General features: G+C 46.7%; 1 protein-coding gene across 1 annotated transcript in view; it reads left to right on the top strand.

Annotated features, from left to right (window-relative positions):
• The first annotated feature begins 4,828 nt into the window (after window positions 1-4,828).
• Window positions 4,829-25,243, top strand: part of FAT2 (FAT atypical cadherin 2) — a 67,688-nt gene continuing 47,273 nt past the window's right edge. The window contains exons 1-8 of the mRNA XM_061188355.1: window positions 4,829-8,084; window positions 9,804-10,118; window positions 16,288-16,346; window positions 17,710-18,021; window positions 19,044-19,254; window positions 20,784-20,923; window positions 21,571-21,852; window positions 22,922-23,132. Of these exons, the coding sequence (XP_061044338.1) occupies window positions 4,829-8,084; window positions 9,804-10,118; window positions 16,288-16,346; window positions 17,710-18,021; window positions 19,044-19,254; window positions 20,784-20,923; window positions 21,571-21,852; window positions 22,922-23,132 (4,786 nt within the window). The remainder of the gene's footprint in view (window positions 8,085-9,803; window positions 10,119-16,287; window positions 16,347-17,709; window positions 18,022-19,043; window positions 19,255-20,783; window positions 20,924-21,570; window positions 21,853-22,921; window positions 23,133-25,243) is intronic.

Below are 25,243 nucleotides of genomic sequence, written 5' to 3'. Positions count from 1 at the left end.
CTTAGGTGACTGATTTGACCAGTCACGGGAATAAGTGACTTTAGACCTAGGTCTCCTGAGAGCCAGGTCAGCTTACTACACTGACCACTGAATAGGCATCGGCGAATGATTTTCCTGATCCACAGCCAGAGGAAATCCCATAGGCCTGCACAAGCTGAAGAACCTACCTGTATAAGATGGAAAGGACTTTAGAGCTCTCCTTGTTTCCCCCAAGGGCACCTATCCCGCTAGAGTAGCATATCCTTCCCGGGTGGCCACACAGAATCTGCTTGGATTCCCCCAGTGACGGGGAGCTCTCCACATTGTGAGATGAGTCGTTCCAGAATGCACTTGAGATCACTAACCAAGAAAATGAGGATAGATCTCAGAGCACTTATCCTGCCAGTTGTGTTCAGACTTTTATCAGTGACTCGGATAAAGACACGGATATTACAACCACCAAGTTTCTGAACGTTAGAATTAAGATTCTGGGATGCTGGGGCAGTGAGTGAAACACAAGGAGAAATGAATCACAGTCTCATTAAAATCCAATGTCATTTAGTTGCAGAAGATCAGCCTGCACAAGAACAGATTGGGGATGACGTGAAAAGACATCTGAGAGTTTTCATTACCCACAAACTCAACAATCAATAGTCTGAGCTGGCTGCTAAAAAGTAATAGTACTTCATAATATTTTTCAAAAATTGTGTCACACGCCATGTTCAGCATTTATGTACATTAACTCATTTCATTCTCAAAATGGTATTATGAAGTCAGGAAACTAAGAATCAGAGAAGGTAAGCCACTTGCCCAAAGTCACACAGCCAGAAGCTTTGTGCTGTGAACCACCTTCTGCTGCCTTCCCCATGCATGAAATGGGGTTGGGAGTTACATGGAGACAGAGTTTGATTTACACATATGTCCTAAAAGGGTCCATTCACGAAACCCCACACCTGCACTTGCTCACACCCGTGTACACGCAAGCCCCACAGCTACCAGTTTATTTACTCACACAGTACGCATTCTGCCAAGCAGGCGCACACAATTAGCGTACCCACACAATTATTCAAAATTGTCTCCTAAGTGTGTGTGTGTGTGTGTGTGTGCTTTCTTGCAAATGTGCACATTCACCCACATGCAGATTTCTCTCTGAGTCTGGGGAGCCGAGAGCATGAGGCCCCACCCCAGACAAGCGCCTGCTCGCAGCTTCCCAGCAGAGCCTGCGGCTGGGCCAGCAAGCTTAGACTTGACCAGGGACCAGCGGATTCCTGCTCCACTGGGGTGCAGGCTGGGCCTTCTACAGGGGGTTCAGTCTACCCTACCCTCACCCTGACCTCAGGCTTTGATTCTGCTTTGGCTTTGAGACTAATATTTATTGAGTGTTTTTCTATGGGCCAGGCACCAATGCTAAGCATATTAATGTACATGATCGTATTTCATCTTCATAAAACCCCAGGAAAGCAGTACTGTTAATAGTCCCATCTTACAGATGCGGAAACTGAGGTTCAGAGAGGTTAACTTCCCCAAGGTTATACAGTTAGCAAGTGGTGGAGTTGGGCTTGAACCCAAACAGTTGGATTTACAGGTGAACACAGTTTCTCTTTCTGGCAGCATGGTTGGGAGGAAAGAACCTGGCTCTGGTTCTCACCCTGTGACTTTGGGCAAGTCCCTTTCTTTTTTGGGGACTTTATTTTCCAGCATCAAAAAGGAAGGAATGATCGCTAAAGGTTCTTTCAGCTTTCACTCCGTCATTGCTTTCCCTAAGTCCAGATCCTTTCATTTTTCAATTAGTATTTATTGAGCTCTGTTATGTACCAGGCACTGATCTAGGCACTGGGAATTCGTGCATGAATAAGATCAAAAAGCTCCTGTCTTCATGGAGCCTAGCATCTAGGGCAGGAGACAGTAAACAAATAAATAAGAACATATTGGGAGGTGACAAGTGCCATGGAGAAAATGGAGTGATGTGATAAATAAGGGCATTAGGAAGGAGGCTACATCAAACTGGGGGTTAGGCGGTGACATTAGAGGTGAGAAATGGATAATAACAAGAAGCCAGCCATGGGAGAATCTTAAATAGAGGGAAACAGCAAGTGTAAAGGCCCTGAGGCAGATCCCAGTTTAGTATGTTAGCAGAAGAGAAAGAAGGCCCTTATGGCTGCAGCTTGGTGAACAATGGGGAGAATGGTGGGAGGTATCACTGGAGATGCAGGCAGGGCCCAGATGGTGGGGAGCCTTCTAGGCCATGATAACAAGTTCAGATTTTCATCTAAATGCTGTGGGAAGCCACTGGAAAATTTTAAGCAGGGAAGTGATAAGAACTGATCTATGTTTTCACAAGATGTTTCAAAATAGTGGTCCTAGGTGCTATGAGGTGGGAGGGTAGCTCAGGGAGCCCATGTGCCCCTGCACCCTGTAAGCCTGTTCACCTGCCCAGGTGTGGTGCCAGAAACAAATATCAGACACAGGCCCTTCCCCCAGCAAACCACTCACCAGGTCTGTGGGTCCCACGGCTTGAACACAGCCATGGGCACCAAACCCCTACACAAGGGTGCACTCCCTTTGGCATCTTATTGCCCCCCAGGGAGACCCCATCCCTTCTCCCTTCCCTGCAGCTCATCTTAGGGACTCCGGTTCTCAAGGCTCCCATGCAGCTGCTGAGCGGAGTGTCTTGTTGGGACCTGCCCTCCACGGGTGCTGACCTGGTGAACAGGAAGCTTTCCCCAAAGCAGGGCAGGCAGAGCTAGGAGGCTGCACGCACCCTGGGCTCGCTGGGCCAAGGAGTGAGTGTGGACCTGGGACCGGGGTAAGCACTCATTTCCCCTGGGTCTTCAACTTCAAAAGCAATGCCATCTTGGGGGAAGGGGTGGGGTCCAAATGATTCAGGGGTCCCCTTGTGCTTGCAGGGGATTGTGTCAGGGATGGGTGAGTGTGGCTTTTGCCTGTGGCCAGGTCCTTCATGGGCTGTGGTGGCAAGCAAGGGGTGAGAGCAAGGGGGCAGTAAGGGTGGGGAGTAGACAGCATCTTTTTCTGTCCCTGGCTTTAGGACCCTAAGCATAGAATCTACCTCCATCCTGCCCCCTCTCTTCTGAGGTGCTGGGTTTAGGCCACCACCAACAGGATCTCAAGCGAGGGATGGTGGTAGGGAGGCTGGAAGGAGGAGCCCTATTCAAATTCTTCTCTGTCACAGGCTTTCAGAGGCCAAGTTAGGCTGGCTTTTCCATCTCTGCCTCCACCCTCCTTCCCATGTTGGGATGCAACCCACGAGGTCTTAAAGAACCTGTATTTGGTTCTCTCAGAACGCTGGAAAGACAAGGATCCAAGCCTCTCCCTTTCCCCCTTGCCCTGGAAGTTTAACTCTTCCTTGCCTTTGAAGACCAAGGCAACTGGAAAAACAAGTTTTGCCTGTTTCCTCCAAGAATGCTCGGCACATCTGGCTGGTAGCCATGAACTCCACGGAGTCAAGACTCCCAAGGGCAGGTCGGCCACCAGCCTGGTGTATGCAGCCTCACACATTGCTTCTAGAAGACCCGGTTTGGCAACCAAACTCTGCCCTCCCCGGTCCCCCTCCCCATCCTTGGCTCTGATGAGTCTCATATTTTGACCCAGGCTGGAGTTCAGGGATGAGGCATTCGGGAAGCAGCAAGGGAGAGGATGGGGAAGAGCAGCAGGTCTTAGAGGGTGAAGCGTTCACTCACGGTTAGTTCAACAATCTCCAGGGGCTGGTTCTTACCTGGCCACCCACTTTGGGACTTGGGGCAAGACCCCTCCCCCACCTGGGGCTCTATTTCCCCATCTATGCATGAGAAGAGGGATCTGAGCTCCATCATCTCTCAGGTCCATTTCAGCTCTGACATTCCAGGAAGGGAGGGGTTTTCTCTGTTCAGGGTTACAAGACGAGTCAGAATCAGGCTCTGTCCAAAGGGACTTGTGGTGGGACAGGTGTAGGTAAGCCTGGGATGGGGGAAGCAGCCCTGGCCTGTGATGCAAGGAACTCCAGGTCTAATTCTTGCTTTGTTTCTATCTAGCTGTAAGGCCCTGGGCAGGTCCCTTCGCTTTATGAAACTTAGATTCCTATGACTAATAATAGCTAATATTACATTAAAACTTACTATGTGCCAGGCACTATGCTAGGTCATTTACCTTTGTTATTTCACTTAACTTTCACAACAATCCAATGAGGTAGTTAATATCCTTATTCCTATTCTACAGAAGAGGAAATCGAGTCTCACAGAGGTGAAATTGCCTGCCTAGAAAGTCACCCAGTTAGTAAGTGGTGGAGCCAGGCCTGACAGCCTAGCAGCCTGATGCCAGGCCTGTGATCGTGGTCCCTTTGCTTTTCTGCAGCCCCTACATATGCAGACACAGCTCAGTTCAACTGGAGCTGAGCCCTGATGGAGGGGTCTTGTCAGAAGTACTTAGGGCCAGACTGCTAAGCTTGGGTACCTGGTCAGAATGATTTCACCATCACTGGGGAGCCAATGAAGGTTTTGGGAAAAGGAGGGAAGTGGTAAGGACAGTGTTGTATCTGCCGGATGCCCTTCAGAAAGCACTTAAACTAGTCTGTTATTCTTCAAACAAGGTTTCGCAATCTCAGCCCTACTGACTTTGCTGTGGGGATCTGTCCCTTACGTTGTAGGATGTTTAGCAGCATCCCCGTCCTCCATCTACTAAATGCCAGTAGCACCTCCTGCACGCAAGCTGGGGTAGCCAAAAACACCTTCAGACATTGCCAAATATCTCCTGAGGGGCAAAACCACCCCAGTTAAGAACCACGGCAGTAGGAACCATTTCTTTCCTAACTTGCACCCTTTCTTTTTCTGCCCAGGGTTTCGGGAGGTTTTCCATCATGATTATTGCCTTGTTGGGGTTTGCCATTTTCTTGCTCCATTGTACAACTTGTGAGAAACCCCTAGAAGGGATCATCTCCTCAGCCTGGCGTTTCACACACCCCCTTTATAATGTGACCATCTATGAAAACTCTGCTCCCAAGACCTACGTGGAAAGCCCTGAGAAAATGGGCATCTATCTCACAGACCCCCAGTGGGCAGTGAGGTACCGGATTATCTCTGGAGATGTGGCCAACGTGTTTAAAACAGAGGAGTACGTGGTAGGCAACTTCTGCTTTCTGAGAATAAGGACAAAGAGCAGCAACACAGCGCTTCTGAACAGGGAGGTGCAAGATAGCTACACCCTCATCGTCCAAGCCACGGAGAAGACCTCGGAGTTAGAAGCTCTGACCCGCGTGGTGGTCCACATCCTGGACCAGAATGACCTGAAGCCCCTCTTCTCCCCACCTTCATACCGAGTCACCATCTCTGAGGACATGCCCCTCAAGAGCCCCATCTGCAAGGTGAGCGCCACGGATGCCGACCTGGGCCAGAACGCCGAGTTCTATTACACCTTTAACACAAGGTCGGAGATGTTTGCCATCCATCCCACCAGCGGGGTGGTCACCTTGGCTGGGAAGCTCAACGTCACCTGGCGAGGGAAGTATGAGCTGCAGGTGCTGGCTGTGGACCGCATGCGGAAGATCTCAGAGGGCAACGGATTTGGCAACTTGGCAGCCCTGGTCATCCATGTGGAGCCTGCCCTCAGGAAGCTCCCGGCCATTGCCTCAGTGGTCTTGGCTACACTAGAGAGCAGTGACGATGCCACCTATGCCACGGTGGTGGTAGATGCAAAGAGCTCAGGTGGTGACGTGGACTCACTGGAAATTGTTGGTGGTGACCCTGGAAAGAACTTCAAAGCCATCAAGTCTTACGCCCGGAGCAGTGAGTTCAGTTTGGTTTCCATCAAAGACATCAACTGGATGGAACACCCTCATGGATTCAACCTCAGCCTGCAGGCCAGGGGTGGGAGCAAACCTTCTTCTTATTCCCAGATCAGGGGCTTTCACCTACCCCCTTCCAAACTGGCTTCCCTCAAATTTGAGAAGGCTGTTTACAGAGTGCAGCTTAGTGAGTTTTCCCCTCCTGGTAGCCGTGTGGTGATGGTGAAAGGAACCCATGCCTTCCCCAACCTGAAGTATGTTCTAGAGCCATCCTCAGAGAGTGCAGCGTTTAAACTGAATGCCCGCACGGGGCTGATCACCACCACGAAGCTCATGGACTTCCATGACCGAGCTCAGTACCAGCTACACATCAGAACCTCACTGGGCCTGGCCTCCACCACTGTGGTCATTGACATCATGGACTGTAACAACCACGCCCCCATGTTCAACAAGTCCTCCTACTATGGCACCTTTGATGAGAACATCCCTCCAGGCACCAGCATTTTGACTGTTACGGCCACAGACCAGGATCACGGAGAGAATGGATATGTCACCTACTCCATCGCTCGCCCAAACTCTGTGCCCTTTTCTATCGACCCTTACCTGGGGATCATCTCCACCTCCAAACCCATGGATTATGAGCTCATGAACAGAATTTACACCTTCCAGGTATGGGCATCAGATTGCGGATCCCCATTTCGCCAGGAAAAGGAAGTGTCTGTTTCCCTTAGGCTCAAGAACTTGAATGACAACAAGCCTATGTTTGAGGAAGTCAATTGCACTGGGTCTATCCATGAAGACTGGCCAGTAGGAAAATCAGTAATGACCGTGTCAGCTATAGATGTGGATGAGCTTCAGAACCTAAAATATGAGTTTGTGTCAGGCAACGAACTAGAGTATTTTCATCTAAATCATTTCTCTGGAGTGATATCCCTCAAACGCCCTTTTAGGAACCATACTACTGGTCAACCCATCAACTATTCCCTGAAAATTACAGCCTCAGATGGGAAAAACTATGCCTCACCCATGACTTTGAATGTTACTGTAGTGAAGGACCCTCATTTTGAGGTCCCTGTAAAGTGTGATAAAACGGGGGTATTGACACATTTCACGCAGACCATCCTGCACTCTGTTGGGCTTCAGAACCAGCAGTCCAGTGATGAGGATTTCACTTCCTTAAGTGCCTATCAGATCAATCATCATACCCCTCAGTTTGAGGACCACTTCCCACAGTCCATTGACATCCTTGAGCGTGCTCCTCTCAACACCCCCCTGGCCCACCTGGCAGCCACCGACCCTGATACTGGCTTTAACGGCAAACTGGTCTATGCAATTGCAGATGGCAATGAAGACGGCTGCTTTGACATTGAGCTGGAAACAGGGCTGCTCACTGTAGCTGCCCCCTTGGACTATGAAGCCACCAGTTTCTACATCCTCAATGTAACGGTGTATGACCTGGGCACTCCCCAGAAGTCCTCCTGGAAGCTGCTGACAGTGAATGTGGAAGACTGGAATGATAATGCACCCAGATTTCCTCCTGGTGGGTACCAGGTAACCATCTCAGAGGACACAGAAGTTGGAACCACAGTTGCAGAGCTGAAAGCAAAAGATGCTGACTCGGAGGACAATGGGAGGGTTCGCTACACCCTGTTAAGCCCCACAGAGAAGTTCTCCCTCCATCCCCTCGCTGGGAAACTGGTTGTCACAGGACACCTGGACCGGGAATCAGAACCTCAATATATACTCAAGGTGGAGGCCAGGGACCAGCCCAGGAAGGGTCACCAGCTCTTCTCTGTCACTGACCTGATAGTCACATTGGAAGATGCCAATGACAACTCTCCCCAGTGCATCACAGAACTCCGCAGGCTTAAGGTCCCAGAGGATCTGCCACCAGGGACTATTCTAACATTTCTGGATGCCTCTGATCCTGACCTGGGCCCTGCGGGAGAAGTACGATATGTCCTGTTGGATGATGCCCATGGGACCTTCCATGTGAATCTCATGACGGGGGCACTCAGTCTGGAGAAAGAGCTGGACTTTGAGAGGAGGGCTGGGTATAACCTGAGCCTGTGGGCCAGCGACAGTGGGAAGCCCCTGGCCCGAAGGACCCTCTGCCGCGTGGAGGTGATCGTCCTGGATGTAAATGAGAACCTCCACCCTCCCCGCTTTGCCTCCTTTGTGTACCAGGGCCAGGTGCGGGAGAACAGCCCCTCGGGAACCTCAGTGATGGTCGTGGCTGCCCATGATGAGGACAGTGGCTTGGACGGGGAGCTCCAGTACTTCCTGCGGGCTGGCACCAACCTTGCAGCCTTTAGCATCAACCAAGACACAGGTACCGGGAGTGGGATGGGATGGGAGGGCCAGGTGCTGGGAGTGGATGGGTCTAAGGGAATCAGGCACTGTCTTGAGAGAAGTCAGGCTATAGGCTAAAAAGAACAATAAATAGGGACACTCCTTCCTGTCCCTTTTATTTTATTTTTAATTTATATGTATATATATGATATATATAGTATATATATGTATATATACATATGTGGGTATATGTATGTATATCCATTTAAGTTGAATCAACCATCTCACACACACATGTATACATATACATACACACAAAAACATATATTACATATATATGCTTATAAAAATAATGTATCATAGTTATAAAATTTTATATAATTTAAAAATGAATGTTTCTCTGTGTCCCATCTCCCCAGATATAATCTCTATTAACAATTTGTCCTATAATCTTCTAAATTTTTCTCATTGCATCTGATATATTACCACTTTTCATTTTATTATTATGAAAACATAGTACAACAGACACTAATTCTGAAACTTATTTTGTCACCAGGATATCTTATATGTCAGTACATATAAATCTTCTTCATTCTTTTTTAATGGCTGCATTTGTTCATATACTTTTACTCATATGCAATGAGTCTCTACAGGAAAAACTCTTAAAAATGGAGCTCTTGGGTCAAAAGATAATATTAATAGATATATAATATCCATATATCCATCATCCATAGATATATAATTAATATCAATGCTACTAGATATTTCCAAATTGTCCTCCAAAAAGGTGGCACCAACTTATTTATTCCTCTGAAGCTCCACAGAAAATAAGTGCAATTCAGCAAACACTTACTGGGCACCCTCTACTTGTGAGGTCCTGAGGTAGGCACCTTGGGAGAGATCCCAGGTGAATAAAAGTAGGTCCTTCTTGATGGGATGATTTCTCTCCGGGGTAGAGGGCAGGGTGATGTGGTAGAAAGAGCATTAGATTGAGAGTCAATTCTAGACCCAGCTCTTCTGCTTACTTGCTACATGATCTTGGTCAAGTCATGCTCTTTCTCTGGGCCTCAGTTTCCCCATCTGTCAAAGGAGTAAGGTTCCTTCAGCTCTATGATGCTATGGCTCTGAGTACAGGCTTTGCCCTTTCATCTGGGTCTTTCCAGCTGAGTGTGACCCATAAGAACTTAGGCTACAAGCCTCTTCTACTCACTCTTGGACCCTCGACTTCTAGAACAGTGCTAGTTCATAATAAGCAACTTGTAGATGAGTGAACCAATGAATGAAGCCAAGTCTCTAAAATCATGAAGATGAGGAGAGGGGAACAGCAATTTATTTATCAAACCCCTACCCTTGAAATGGTATCTATAAGGACTTGAAGCTTGAAGGAACCAGTCTAAGGACAAATGTAAGGAAATCCCACTTAGAGAATGTGAAATGAATAAATTGGACTTGGCTTGAAGTAGTCAGGAGAAAGTAGGTCAACTACCATGGTCTCCTGGAAACCCTGCGTATGCCCACATGCCCGAGTCATGAGCCTATCTTAGCAGATAAAGGCTCTGAGAGGTTCTACAATAAGGATATGAATTTCCCTGTGTCTAACTCAGCAGCTCCCATGCCATATCAGCCACAGTTACCTTTTCTCATGGAATACTTATTAATATCCTTTCCACAGTACCATTTCAGGATTGTTAGGTAAAGTGCTTTCTAAAGCTACTTTGAGCTCTAAAATATTTTGGGTTTGGTGATCGACTATCCCTAGGAATGATTCAGACTTTCGCACCCCTGGACCGAGAATTCATGTCCTGCTACTGGCTGACGGTACTGGCAGTGGATAGGGGTTCCACCCCCCGCTCTTCTGTAACTGAAGTCTACATTGAGGTTTTGGATGTCAATGACAACCCACCCCAGATGTCCAGACCCGTGTTCTACCCCTCCGTCCGGGAGGATGCACCCCTGCACACCTCCGTGCTTCAGCTGGATGCCTGGGACCCGGACTCCAGCTCCAAAGGGAAGCTGACCTTCAATATCACCAGTGGCAACCATATGGGATTCTTTGTTATTCATCCTCTCACAGGTAAGGACCTCAGAAATCTGGGTGCATAGGATTATCTACAACAGTACTTCTCAAAGTGTGGTCCTAGAATGGCATCATGAGCATCACCTATGAACTTGTTAGAAAGTCAAGTTCTCAGGCCCCATCTTAGACCTACTGAATCAGAGCTCAGGGTGGGGACCAGAAATCTCTATTTTAATATGACATCCAGAGGATTTTGATGTGTGCTAAGTTTGAGAAGTGCTGCTCAACAAAGTCCATCTCTATGGGAGAATAAGAATATGTCAGTTTTCTTTCCTTGGAGCCTAGGGAAGCTAAGCAGGTTCCCTAGGTGGTCAAGCTGGGACTATTTCAGACCTCCAAGTGCTCCCAACTGACCGTTCCTGAGAATCACAAGCCACAGGTTGAATCTCTTAACTCTAGTCCCAAACTGATCTCAAGCCTGCTCACGGCATGGTGGCCATACAGATCCACTTCAGAGGAACCAACCGTCTCACAAAGGTCTATCCTCGGTCCAAGCCCATCTTGGATGGTTTAGAGGAATCCAGAGGTCATTGGCTTGCAGCCATGAACCAGATGTAGCCCACAAAGGTGTTCTGTTTGGCCTGCACAAGCTTTAAACAGTGATTTTTCAAGTTGTTGCCAACATTTAAAAATTTGGAAATTTCGCAAAACATTCCAGATTTCTGGTTGTTCTTAAAATAACTAGAAGATCTGGCCACATGGACCTCACATCCCGCAGGGCCACCACTGCCCGGAGCTGACAGCAGCTCCCTGTGTACAGCAGGTGTGTCCTCTGTGCCCACAGTCCCCTCACGCCCGACTGTGTTATTCCCGCTTGCTTCCTGCAATTATGCTGCCTGCCTGGCTCCCAGAAGAAGGTGAGAGCCAGTTCCCACTGCTGCAGGTATGGCTCCAAGGCCACATGTCCCTCTTGACCATGAACAACAACCCTACTGCAGAGAAGGCTGACATTCTCTCCTTCGAACACAACTTCCCATTCTCCAGCTCCAACTGACTCTTGTCCTGGAAGGACAGAAGTCTGGCAAGATTGGAGGAAGGAGAAGGGGAGAGTGCTGGCAGCAGCTTCCTGATCCTTAAGGCAAAAGGGAGTCAGGAGGAGCGACGGGCCTGGGGATCCTGAGGCAGACAGTGGGCGGGGGATAGAAGTGCCTCTTTGCCCTGTGACATCTGTTTGGAACCTTTGACCTCGGGGAGTGGATTAGTCCTCCTAGAAGGAGGATGCTTTTCTCTTGAAAAACAGGCCTAAGCTGGCTCTCTGCCTGGGCCCACTCTGTCCCTCCCTTTTTGGGAGAGGGAAGAGATCTCTCACCTAAGGCAATAGGTTCTCTACTTCTTCCAAATCCCTGCTCTGTTTACTGTCAACAGTTCCCTGACACCAGGTCTGGCAAAATGCCCCAGAGGGCAGAGAGCTCTGAGTCTTCCTACAGTTGAGAAGAAATTTTTATCAGCATGAACATTTGAAAATAAAATAATAAGTCAGCAATGATTCCCCCCACCCACCCACCCACTTTTCTTATCCACATTATATTGTCCTACTTCCATACTTGGATCCCTTGGATGGCTTCCCTATGCCCTTAAGATAAAGCCAGACCCTAACGTGTCCCACAGACTTGTGCCTGACCAGGGCCCTGCTTTCCTTTCTGGCTTCATCTTGCCTCTCTTGCTCTATCACTCTCTGGATCCAGCCACATGGCCTGCCTTGGTCCATGCCCTCTCCTGGCACAGGGCCTTTGCACATGCTATTCCTTCTGCCAGGAGTCTCTTCTCTCCGTTTTCAGGCTAACTCCTGCTCTTCTTTCAGATCTTGGCCCAGCTGTTCTTTCCTTAGAAAAGTTTTTCCTGACACTATAATACATCTTCCAGCAGCATCTACTTTTTAAAAACACTTATCACTTAGAACATTATATTCATTTATGTGATTATTCCATTAATTATCCATGTCCTTCACTAGACTTCAAAGGCTTTCCAGAAAAGGAACCTTGATTTTTTTGGCCCACTATAATATAAAGTCCTGGCACACAGTAGGACCTCAACAATTGGGAAATGAATGAATGAATCTCTGCCAGCATCCACAATCTTTTGTTAAGCCCAAGACTCATTTATTCAGCAAACGTTTAAAGGTGTCTGCCCTGATGCGGCATTTAAATTACGTACTGTAGAGAGAGGGGAAGATATAAAACATAATTTCAGGCCTTGAGGAATCCAATGCATCAGGACCATGAAGATTTGAATGTAAAAAAAGCCATAGAACCAGTGTAAAGAGTACCACATTGGGACTTCCCTGGTGGTGCAGTGGTTAAGAATCCGCCTGCCAATGCAGGGGACATGGGTTCGATCCCTGGTCCGGGAAGATCCCGCATGCCGCGGAGCAACTAAGTCCGTGCGCCACAACTACTGAGCCCACGAGCCACAACTACTGAAGCTTGCATGCCTAGAGCCTGTGCTCCGCAACAAAAGAAGCCACCGCAATGAGAAGCCCACGTACCGCAACGAAGAGCAGCCCCCGCTCGCCGTAACTAGAGAAAGCCCGCGCACAGCAATGAAGACCCAACACAGCGAAAGAAATTGATTAATTGATTAATTTTTTAAAACATTATAAAAAAAAAGAGTACCACATTGTTAAAATATGAGTAGATGTGGTGCTGTGACTGTTCAGAGGAGAGAGGAAGCTGCTCAGTGTGGTAGACCAGCAACGGCTTCATGGAACAGGGGTGGCTATGCCGAGCTGAAGGATGCAGAGGATTTGACAAGCAGCAGTCTGGCAGGGCACTTGGGCAAGGACCGTGACAGGAGAAATAGCCAGGAGGGAAGAAGACCCAGGTCTTGTTGAAGACAGAGCAAGTACGTCCATTTTCTTTTTTTCCTTTTTTTCCTTTTAGTTTTTTCTTCTTTAAAAAATTTTTAATGGTGAAATAATTGTAGACCTACAGAAGAGTTGCAAAGAGAGTTCTCATACACCCATCACTCAGCTTCCCCTAATGTTAACCTAGTACATTTATCAAAACTAAGAATTAATACTGGTGCAAGGCTATTAAGGAGAATACAGACTTTACTAAGATTTCCCCAGTTTTCTCTGCTAACATCCTTATTCCCATCCAGGACCTCACACTACCTCTAGTCCTCACGTGTCCTTGGTCTCCAGTGTCTGACCGTTCCTCAGTCTTTATTCGTCTTTTATGAGCAAGTAGGCCCATTTTCTAAAGGCATAGCCATTTCCACCACTTATCAAATGTAAGATCTTGGGGAAGTTACTTAACTGCTCTATGTCTGAGTTTGCTCACCAGTAAAATGGAGATAATAATAGCTACCTCTTTGGTGGTTGGGAAGACTAAATGGGTGAATAGATGGAGATATATAAGGAGCTTTGAAGAACGCCTGGACGTGTAAGAGCTCAGTGAGTGCTGGCTCTTATGATTCTGAGGAAGGGCAGAGGGGGGAGAGGAAGCTGGCAGGGTAGGTGGGGTAAGACCTAGATGGCAGTGGGTCAGGGTGAAAAGAGTAGAAGAATCTAGAATCCATTAGAGGTGGAATCAACAGTAGTTATAAAACCACTGGATGAGGGAAGGGAGGGAGAGGGAAGGGGCTGAGATGGGGTGACAGCGGGACATTTGTTTGGAGGAGAGAAATGATAAGAGCTGAATCGGCTGAATGCCCACCTCGTGCCAGGAAGGGTCCTTGGTGGACCCTCACACAGCCCCTTGGGGGTGGTTCCGCCATCTCCCCATCCTACACGGGCACTGCCTGGGAATCCTGACACCAACCTCAGAGGGGGGACGAGGCTGAGAACAGGGGCAATGGCCCAGGAGGCCAGGCAGCAATTCCAGGGACACCGGCCCTGAGAAGATGGGGGGGAGGCAGTGGTGAGAGAAGGGAGAGAGAGAAAAGAAAAACCAGAGATGGAGAAAGAGTGACAGATTCCAAGATGCAAAGAGGGGGGAGGGAGAGAGGAAGCTCTGGGAAGGCAGAGAGAAGGAGGATGGTGAAGGATGAACAGAGAGAGGGGAGAGGGGATGAAGAGAGACCAGCAGCGGGAGGAGAGCAGGACTGAGCCGGAAGGAAGGCTCCCAGCCAGGGCCCTCTCATCCCCACACTCTTCCTGGGGGGCACCCGGATGCTGGGCCTTCCCCATGAGGCCCCTCAGCTTGGGGACAAGCTGGGTGGGGCAACCTGAAACAATATTCACTCTGTCCTAGAGGAATGCATCTTCCTCTCTAGCTGTGGGGCTTTCCAGGAGCCTTCTCGGATTCCTCCCGTGCCTGCCTTCATTGAGGGAAGAAAAGGCGGGATGACACGAAGGCAGGAACATGGCGCAGACAGAGGTCACTTCTCACACCACACTCCCATTTCCAGCACTGGAGGCCTCATCCCCAACACCGGATCCCTGTTTCTCTCATGGAGCCCCTATCCCCACACTTCATTCCATTACTCCATCATTTAATCGCCTAAACAAGATCAAGAAACTTACTGAAAGTTTCTAGAACACCCACTGACCCCCTACCAATAGCTCTGCTTTCATTGAAAAGATACCTCCCTACCCAGCTAGGACCTCTCAGTCTATGGGCGTGGATGTCCCTCCGGGCCCCCGAAAACCTTGAGCTTGACTTTCCTGATGCTTGCAGAGAACTGGCACCTTCTCGCCTTTATGGCCTCAATTTATAGCCATAGTGTCTAGAAAATGAAAACCAGAATTACAGATCACTAAGTTCACCCTCCTGAATTTACAGAGGAGCGCTCCTCTGGCTCATCTGTGCCAGCCCGGCATGGGAAGAGCCGGTCCTAGGTCTCAGATGAATAAGAGAATTACAACAAAGGAGTAAAAAGCCACGCCTTTGTGATTTCGCGTGAACTGAAGGCAGTGACTGTGATCCCTGTTATAACTCCTGATGAGCTGCCTTTTTCACTCAGCAATATGCTGTGCTTAGCACCCTCCGCACGGTGACAGCAGGAAGTAGGTAGGAACCTCCGCTCATGCCATCACCTCAGCTGTCCTTTCCCCTTCCTCTCTTCCCCTTCTTTCTCTCCAGAGTTCCATTTCCCCTTCATGCTCTTGCTCTCCAAAGATGAGAAGAATTCTGATCTAGGCTTTGAATGTAACCCTTGAATTTATCCCAGTAAAATGGCCCGGGGCAGAAGACCTAAATAGACATTTCTCCAAAGAAGATATACAGATAGCCAACAAACACATGAAAGGATGCTCAACATCATTAGTCATTAGAGAAATGCAAATCAAAACTACAATGAGGTATCACCTCACACCTGTCAGAATGGCCATCATCAAAAAATCTATAAACAATAAATGCTGGAGAGGGTGTGGAGAAAAGGGAACCCTCTTGCACTGTTGGTGGGAATGTAAATTGTTACAGCCACTATGGAGAACAGTATGGAGGTTCCTTAAAAAACTAAAAATAGAACTACCATACAAACCAGCAATCCCACTACTGGGCATATACCCTGAGAAAACCAGAATTCAAAAAGAATCATGTACCGCAATGTTCACTGCAGCTCTATTTACAACAGCCAGGACATGGAAGCAACCTAAATGTCCATCAACAGATGAATGGATAAAGAAGATGTGGCACAGATATACAATGGAATATTACTCAGCCATAAAAAGAAACGAAATTGAGTTACTTGTAGTGAGGTGGATGGACCTAGAGTCTGTCATACAGAGTGAAGTAAGTCAGAAAGAGAAAAATACCGTATGGTAACATATATATATGGAATCTTAAAAAAAAAAAAAAAAAGTTCTGAAGAACCCAGGGGCAGGACAGGAATAAAGACGTAGACGTACAAAATGGACTTGAGGACACGGGGAGGGGGAAGGGTAAGCTGCAACAAAGTGAGAGAGTGGCATGGACATATATACACTACCAAATGTAAAACAGATAGCTAGTGGGAAGCAGCCGCGTAGCACTGGGAGATCAGCTTGGTGCTTTGTGACCACCTAGAGGGGTGGGATAGGGAGGGTGGGAGGGAGACGAAAGAGGGAGGAGATATGGGGATATATGTATATGTATAGCTGATTCACTTTGTTATAAAGCAGAAACTAACACACCATTGTAAAGCAATTATACTCCAATAAAGATGTTAAAAAAATAAATAAATAAAAATAAAATGGCCCTGGGAGCCCTTTGCTCCAGTCTCCCTCCAACCATCTCTCCCCCAGGTCTCCTATCCACTGCCCAGCAGCTGGACCGAGAGAACAAGGATGAACACATCCTGGAGGTGAGTGATGCTGCTGAACCCATTCACTAGATTTGAAAACCTCCTGCAGGAGGCCAGGCTGGAGCCAAACCAGGCCTTGGGGCCACATGCACGTTTCCAGGCAGCGGCTGAGGAGGGTGCTGACTCAGAGAGGAGTTGCTGCTTAAGCTGAGCCTTGCTGTGGTTGGTGGTGGAGACTCTCAGGGTCTTCGCTGGCTCTCGAGCACTGTGAAGGGAAGGAATCTGAAACCATGTGAGGGCTGGACAGGAAGCACTGATGGATTAGCAATGCCTGCAGTGAGTATAGGAAGACGCAGCAGTACACATGGGCTATGCACTTGTCCGGTCTGCTTCCCAGTCCATCCCTACGCTCTAGAGAGAGTCACCCAAGGTCAAACACTAGGTCAGTAGCAGAGCCAGGATGAAAACCCAGACCTTTGTCCTCTAGCTCTGTGCTCTTTCTAGGACATCTCTGAAATCACGTAAGCATCCCTGGCGACCATTCCAATGAGAGGCGTCGGTCTTGACCCGGAGGGGATTAAATCAGAAGGAATCTAGTTATACCCCCTCCTGCACTATCCACAACTTATGAACAGGCATCTCTTCTAGTCTTAAAGACGTCAGCTGCGAGGGACACATATTCCTCAGCAGGAATTTTGCCGTCTATGCTCCCAGGCTCTGGACGTTCCCTTTGTATGAAACAGGCATTACTAGTAAGCAGCAGCCAAACAGCCCTCTAGGGACTGAGGCATTCTCCATAGTTCAGTAGAGGCATTTATCTTTAAACAGCAAAATATATTAAGAACTCGGAATCATTTAAAGTGGAAATGTCCCTTCTCATACTGATGCATGGGATGATTTGCCCCTACCTGAAACAGCCCGATTCTGAAATTGTTTTCGTGCCTTTACTCTGTCTCTTGATATCATTTCATGCATTGGGCGGCATGTCTGACTCCAAAGGTACCGCGCACGCCTCCATTAACATCTCCTCAGTTATTTTTTTCTAACCTCCAGTAGCTTAAGGAAAGCGAGAACAAAGCTTACCAGAATTACGAGCAAATAAAAAGTAAATGGTCTCCGAGAAATGGCCATTTGCCTCCTGAGTAAAGAGTTCTAGCTTTTGTCTAGAGTCTCTGTGACTCTTCTTCCAGTTCTTTCTGGTTTCTTTCTCTGTTCTTGCTCGCTTTCCTGTGGGCGAGGTTACCAGAGAGCTGGGTTCCAAGAAGGTGAGGTTATGATAATAAAAATCACGAGCGTATACCAAACAACAGATGGACTGGTATTTCCAGGCTTTTGAAAGCAGGGGTAGTGGCAGAACTGTGGTGGGTGGCGATACATATTCACTGCCTTGCGTTTGTCAACTCACACTGGATTCTGTCCCCAGGTGACTGTGCTGGACAACGGGGAGCCCTCCCTAAGGTCCACCTCTAGGGTGGTGGTACGCATCTTGGACATCAACGACAACCCCCCTGTCTTCTCCCACAAGCTCTTCAATGTCCGCCTTCCAGAGAGGCTCAGCCCACTGACCCCTGGGGCTGTGTACAGGCTGGTGGCTTCAGACCCGGATGTGGGTCTCAATGGCAGGGTCACCTACAGTATCGAGGAGAGTGACGAGGGGGGCTTCAGTATCGACCCGGTCACAGGCGTGGTGTCATCCAGCAGCATCTTCCCAGCTGGAGAGTACAACATTCTAACGGTGAGGGATGGATGGAGGCCATGGAGGGGGAGTGGCATACCTGGTCAGGGATTTTCTTTGAGGATACAGGAGGTGGGAGACAGCCTTCAGGCTTGATGGAGGCAGTACTCCCCTCTGGGGCTTTCTCCCAAAGAAACTGGGAATCCCGACTTCAGCCAAAAGATCAGAATTCTGGGCCTTTCTCTTTGAGGACAATAAGGTCCTTAACTGAGAAAGGACCTGGTCCTTCCCTAGTCCTGGGAAATCCACCCTATTCTTAGAGATAAAGATTTTGGTGAGAGGAGCAGGGCTTTGAAATCAAGATAAGCCTGGGTGCCAATCCTAGCACTGCCATTTTACAACTGTGTGGCCTTGGACAAGTCACTTAATCCTCGTGAGCCTTTGTTTCATCATCTGTAAGATGGGCATAAGAACATTTTCCTTATAGAAAGCCAATAGAGCAAGTGGCTAGGGCCTGGGCTCTCATGTCAGTAGCCTGAATCCAACCCCAGCCTCACTGCTGGCCAGGCAGTCATCCCAGGCAGGTGAATTCACCATGCTGAGCCCCGGTTTCCTCCTGCAAAAGGGAGGTGATAACAGTACCTCTCTGAGGGCTGTCAATAGGATTAAATTAGATATTGCACACAATGCTTGTAGAGCAGGGCCTGATAATAGGGAGAGCTCAATAAATTCTAGTTTATTATGTTGATGGCTGTTAGGAAGGGTAAAGGGCCCATGCCTGGAAAGTCCAGTTCAGAAAGTAGCACACAAAGCCTTCAGATAATAGTGGCTTTGATTCATTTTTTACTGCCTATGAGTTTCTGGAGCACAGTTCTATGTTCTGTTCACCACTGTGCCTGCTGCAACTGGCTTGGTGCCTGTTTACGTAAGCTCTCAGCTGTGTGTTGAATGGATGAACCAGTGGACGAAAGGCCAGCTCAGTCAGTCACAGGGTGCTCTGTCTCCTGGCCTGGCCACCTGGGTCTTCTTGTTTCTTAACCCCAACCCTACAGTCAAAGCCTCAACTTCTGGCCTCTTTTCAGGTCAAGGCAACAGACAGTGGGCAGCCACCGCTCTCGGCCAGTGTCCGGCTACACGTTGAGTGGATCCCCCAGCCCCGGCCCTCCTCCATCCCACTGGCCTTTGATGAATCCCACTACAGCTTTACAGTCATGGAGACAGACCCCGTGAACCACATGGTGGGAGTCATCAGTGTCGAGGGCCGACCTGGTCTCTTCTGGTTCAGCATCTCAGGTGAGGGTCTAAGGGTCCCATCCTTGCAGACCAGCCCTAGTCCTTAGGACACAATCCTTCTGAGCCCTCTCAAGGTCATGCTCCGTGGCAGCTGCTGTTTTGGCCATGAGTGGTGATTGCCTCTTCCCTGGTCCTTTGGGGCAGTGGTAGACCACTGCTTCTGCCAAGCTTTCCTTCACACCAGCTGTGATCTCAGGTGCAACCTCCACGGTCTCACTGGTAACCCCAGCCAGAGCCAGACAGGGCCTCAGTTATGCCGAGTTCCTGGGAGACCTAAGACAGTGGTCCAGAGAGACCCAGAGGAGAAAGCACAAGTTTTATGTTTCCTCTTCTGCCTCAATATGAACATCAGTGTAGAGCTGACTTCATTGACCATGAGCCCGAGGCCAGCTGTACGCTGGGGCCCTGCTTAACGTTCTGGTCCCAGGTTCCATCCTCAAGATCAGGGAAAGGGTCCATTCTTGTAGTAGGAGACACTTGGGTCCAAGCTCTCATGGCCTCCTCTGAAATTCCTTTCTGTTTCTAAATCAAGATTTTGTTAAAACATCTTGGGGTAGGGCGTGGTTCATAGATTCCTTTGGGAACCTGATGAATGTTTAGGTCTTCTTCCCAGAAAGATGCATGCGATTGCACGCACGCGCGCACACACACACACACACACACCCCTGCACGCAAATTTAGGGGTTTTATAGATTCTCTGAAACCCAGTCAGGGATTCCAGGTCAAGAATCTCTAACCTAAGAGCTTCAGTACCCCCTGAACCATGAAGTCCTATTACAGAGATTCCCAGCCTGCTTCAGAGGTTGGATACCAGCCTGTCTCAAGCTTTTTGACCTCCTAGATTTACTTCTGGTTCTGATTCACTGCTCTTTTTAAGTATTTGACTTTTTTTCTTATAGAACATTTAGAAAACACAAATGAGTACAGAGAAGAGAATAAAAATCACCTAAACTCCCACCAATCCGAAGATAATCCCCTGTTATCATTTTTATGTTTCCCTCTAGTCTTTTCCTTTATACACCCATACACTTAGGGTTATATGAAAATATTATCATATAACCTTTTAAAATATAATATATCATGAACATATTTCCATGTCACTAAACAAATTTCTACGAGCAGACATTTAAATAGCTGCATGCTAATTCTATATTTTGGATTCTCATAGTTTATTAAAACAATTCCCTCTTGTTGAACAGAGTTACTTCCATTTTTTCCTGTGTCTAAGCTGCTTTAGACTATGCAAACTACCTGTAAGCCATGATGTAGAGCTCCATTACTCCTGCATGTTTCAATTCTAGTAGCAGAATACATTCTAGCGCAAATTTTGGTCCTCCTCTGGGACTCTTCAGTCCTTATAAGTGTACCTTTTCCTGAATCATCACTTGGATCTTCAAAATAATTTGACAATAAGTTGAGAGGATCAACTACCACCCCCTCTAGATCTGCCAGCCACACCCCATAGTGCTTGTGCTACTACTGCCTACATCACTGAGGTCGTGTGTGCTTTCCTCTTACCACCCGTCCAGGTGGGGACAAGGACATGGACTTTGACATTGAGAAGACCACAGGCAGCATTGTCATCGCCAAGCCTCTCGATACAAGGAGGAGGTCAAGCTATAACTTGACCGTGGAGGTGACCGATGGGTCCCACACCATTGCCACCCAGGTGAGAGGCCTCACTGGGAACCCTGAGTTGAGAGGAGATGGGAAGCCTCCTTGGTTGGAAGGCAGCTGTGCTCACCACTGTGCCACCATTGCACACTGGGGCCTCTTTGGTTGGGATGAGGATACAGAAGGCTCTCTGTGCATGTGGTGTACCTCAAAGAACACAGAATTTGGAATCAAGGTTCTGTGCTCTAGTCTTGTCTGATCACTCTCTATGTCTGTGATCTTGGGAGAATTCTTGTTCCCACTGTGGATCTCTATATAATGAGGGGTTTTGTCTAAATGAGCAGTTTATAATTAAAGGTAGAGTGCCACAGGGGCTACCATAGACATAAGGAATGATGGTAAGTGGGGCTCTGGATTTCTACTCTGGTTTCAGCCAGTTTTATTTGTTTCATATACTGGAATTTCACCCAAAAAATTGCATCTGAAGAAAAGGCCCTTTAACAAGAATTTTGTTTTTGAAAACCACGGAACTGCATACCATCTGAAAGCCCTGTGATTTTGAAATCCTATCATTCATTCAACAAATATTTATCAAGTGACTGCTGTGTGCCAGGCCCAGTTGTTATGGTGGAGAACCAGACAGACAAGGTTCCTGACCCCCTGGAGCTTACAGTCTATCTTCTCTTTCATTCTCCTCCCTAGGTCTACATCTTCATGATTGCCAATGTTAACCACCATCGGCCCCAGTTTTTGAAGCCTCATTATGAGGTCAGAGTTCCCCAGGACACACTGCCTGGGGTTGAGCTCCTCCAAGTCCAGGCTACTGATCAAGACAAGGGCAAGGGCCTCATCTACACCATACACGGCAGCCAAGACCCGGGAAGTGCCAGCCTCTTCCAGCTGGACCCAAGTAGTGGTGTCCTGGTAACTGTGGGGAAATTGGACCTGGGCTCGGGACCTTCCCAGCACACACTGACAGTTATGGTGAGTTAACTGAAAAACTGGGTTAGGATGTGCTTGCACGCAATGTGTGGGGTGGACATGCTTGGAGGCGTGCTGAAGGTTCCCTTTCTCCTGCTGAGCCAGATGTACTGATGCTCATAATGATAATCCACGAGATGAGTTGTGACATTTCACAGCCTGCCAGAGGCACCTTCCATGACGGATGCCTGGGAGTGAGGAAGGAGATGGGACAGCTGCCAAAGAACCCCCTGCAAACTTGGCTTTTTCTGGGCTCACTCCAAATATCCCCCAAGAATTCTCTCCTTGCTCCATGACTGCATGATCACACAAACTCACATAGCGTCAGAGCTGGGAGGGACCCAGAGACCATCCCACCCAGAGCAAGTAGGTATATAGGGTGCAAATGAAGGAGGACTTGACTCTTAGGGTCACGTGCCTGCAGTTTTATGACCCTGAGAGTGACAGCTTCCTTAAATTTATGCCCTACATGCCTCATTTGCCTCACTCTAGTCCCAGCCCTGGTCCCACCCATTTCTCTTATTTTACACCTGAGGCCCATAGAGGAAGAGAGACTTGCTCACCATCATACAGTTCTTTACAATGGAACCCAAATCAGAGCCAAGCCTTCCCGACTCAAGGTTCTTATGTGTTAGTTTATCATCCTCTGGGCACTTAAATATATATTAAAGGCTCTGAGAAGTCCTGCAGCAAAGAACACTTCAACTTCATTTTAGTTCAGTGCTCCCTAAATTTATTTGACCACAGAATTTTTTTTTTTCCTGAATAATGTGTTGACATCTTGAAGAACTAATATTCTCTGAGAACCAATTTGGAAAATACTGCTTCTCTGCTTATTTCTGCCTTTCTCCTGAAATGGAATTATACCTGAAAATAGCTAAGCCTAATAATCATGAATCGATAAATTTATTTAAGAAGAAAAAAGAACGTAACTGAGAGCAAAATTTAAAGGAATACAGAGAGTTACAATTGTGTGCCTTTTTCACTGGCATTCTCTGTCATCGACCTTAATCTAACCGTGCCTCCTCCCATTCCACTTGCTGCTCATCCCATTGCCCCCTTGGACCCACAGGTTCGCGACCAGGAGATGCCCATCAAGAGGAACTTTGTGTGGGTGTCCATTCACGTGGAGGATGGAAACCTCCACCCTCCTCGCTTCACCCAGCTCCACTATGAGATGAGTGTTTCTGACACCACAGCCCCCGGAACAGAGCTGCTCCAGATCCGAGCCATGGATGGTGACCGGGGAGCCAATGCTGAGGTTCACTACTCCCTCCTCAAAGGTGAGAGGCCTGAGTTCGGGACATGAGGGGAGGGATCTTGGCAGTAAGGGAAAGCACCAGAGGCATGGATGTGCAAGTTATTCAAGTGCCAAGCTCGCTAAGCTTTGGCAAATTATCATTCTAAAGCACTCCCTGGGACTATAGTGACCTAAGTTAATGCACTTTCAAAGGTGGAAAGAACAGTAACAAAGGATTACTTAAGTTATGGGAGAATTTACATAGAGAATACATATATATTCACCAACAACCACACATGTAAAGGATGCTTATGAAGTCCATGCAACATTTTAAAAGATAATATCTTTGTGTATGTACAATAAAAGGGACCTATAAATACTTGATAAGATATATGGCATAGTTTTAGGAGTATTTTCTTCTAAGGCCACATCATGATTTCATATCTATTATATATTTTTTTACCTTAAAAATAGGAATATTACCTGTGCCAGAAACTCGTTGTAAAGATTAAAAGAGAAAATGTATGTTAACACATGCTGTAAACTGTAAAATATTATACAAGTGCCAGGGGTTATTACTATCATTGATAAGTGTTAATTATAAGTAGTTAATAGGACAAAAATGATAATATCCACTACCCAACTAAAAATGATAATATCCAGTACCCAACTAATTAATCACGGTTAGATTAAGGTCGATGACAGAGAATGCCAGTGAAAAATACACACAATTGTAACACTCTGTATTCCTTTAAATTTTGCTCTCAGTTATGTAATGTCTGATAATTAATAATTGATATTTAATAATTATTGTTATCTTTAATATTCATTAACACTTCATAGAGCTAGCTGCTGCAGACAATCAAAGATGAGAGTGACTTGCTCTCTGCCCTAAAGGGGCATAATAATGTTCATTTATTGCTCGTCAGTATCTTATATACTTTAAGGATTCAGAACTTTTTACATTTTCTTTTTTTGAAGAAATGGAAGTTGTTACACCTTGTCATACGGCAGAAATCTATTCACCCCTGAGGAATAATAATACAAATTATAACCCATTAATTGCTTACTTTTTGTGACTTATGAAGTATAATCACATCTTTTATCTCACTAACAACCCCATTGATATTGGTATTAATTTTATTTTACAGATAGGGTTAGTTTTAAAATATTCTTCTGATTACAGAAGTAACACATGCTGATTCTTTAAAACCTGGAAAAACCAGCAACGTATGAAGAAGAAAATAACATTCAGCCATGGTTCTCATGACCTAGAGAAAATAATTTCATGTATTTCCCTCTTATTTTTTTCTATGCATCTTTCTGCAGTGGTAAGATCAAAATGAATATACGATTTTGTTCCCTAATTTTTTCTCTCAGCAGTAAAATAAGAAATTATGATTATGTTAAATAGTTTACTTGGCTACTTTTAATGGAACTACTTTTAAATTGCTGTTTACTCATTAAAACCATGTTCTTTGACCGAACTTAGGATTTGTATCACAAAGGCAAATTGGGAAATCACCTCACTAGTCAGCTGGAAAAGGGCTTGCATGAGTGGGAGAATCGGAAGGTTTTGTGGTAAAGCCTGGCTATTTACTTTGCCACTGGAATAATAAAATATCATAAAATATGATAAATGAAATAAGAATAGTAATAAGCAGTACTCCTCTGAGTGAAGGACCTGTACCTCTGAGCAAAATTATTCAGGTGTACGTCATGGTATTAAATAGGTAATGGTCTCATCACAAGAAAAAAATGTATTTGTAACTATGTCAAGTGATGGATGTTAACTAAATTTATTGTGGTGGTCATTTCACAATATATACTTATATATATATCAAATTATGTTATACACCTTTAATGCAATGTTATATGTCAATTATATCTCAATAAAACTGGAAAGAAGTACCAGTTATGCAAGCTGAATACGTTCTAGAGATCTCTGTATGACATTGTGCTTATAGTTAACAATACTATACTATAACCTCTAAAAATTCAAGAGGGTAAAATCTCATGTTACCTGTTCTTACCACAGTATAAAAAAAGGAAAGGAAAAAAAGGATAGTTGCAGTCCAAGTAAGGTCAGACTCTAAAAACTGTGATAACTTTGAGAATTTTTTTTTAGGAAAATATGATTAGTTTTCAACATTA

The sequence above is a fragment of the Eubalaena glacialis genome, chromosome 4, assembly GCF_028564815.1.
Source record: "Eubalaena glacialis isolate mEubGla1 chromosome 4, mEubGla1.1.hap2.+ XY, whole genome shotgun sequence".
Lineage (NCBI taxonomy): Eukaryota > Metazoa > Chordata > Mammalia > Artiodactyla > Balaenidae > Eubalaena > Eubalaena glacialis.
The sequence above is the reverse complement of the archived record's forward strand: the minus strand, read 5'-3'. Positions and strand labels throughout refer to the sequence as shown.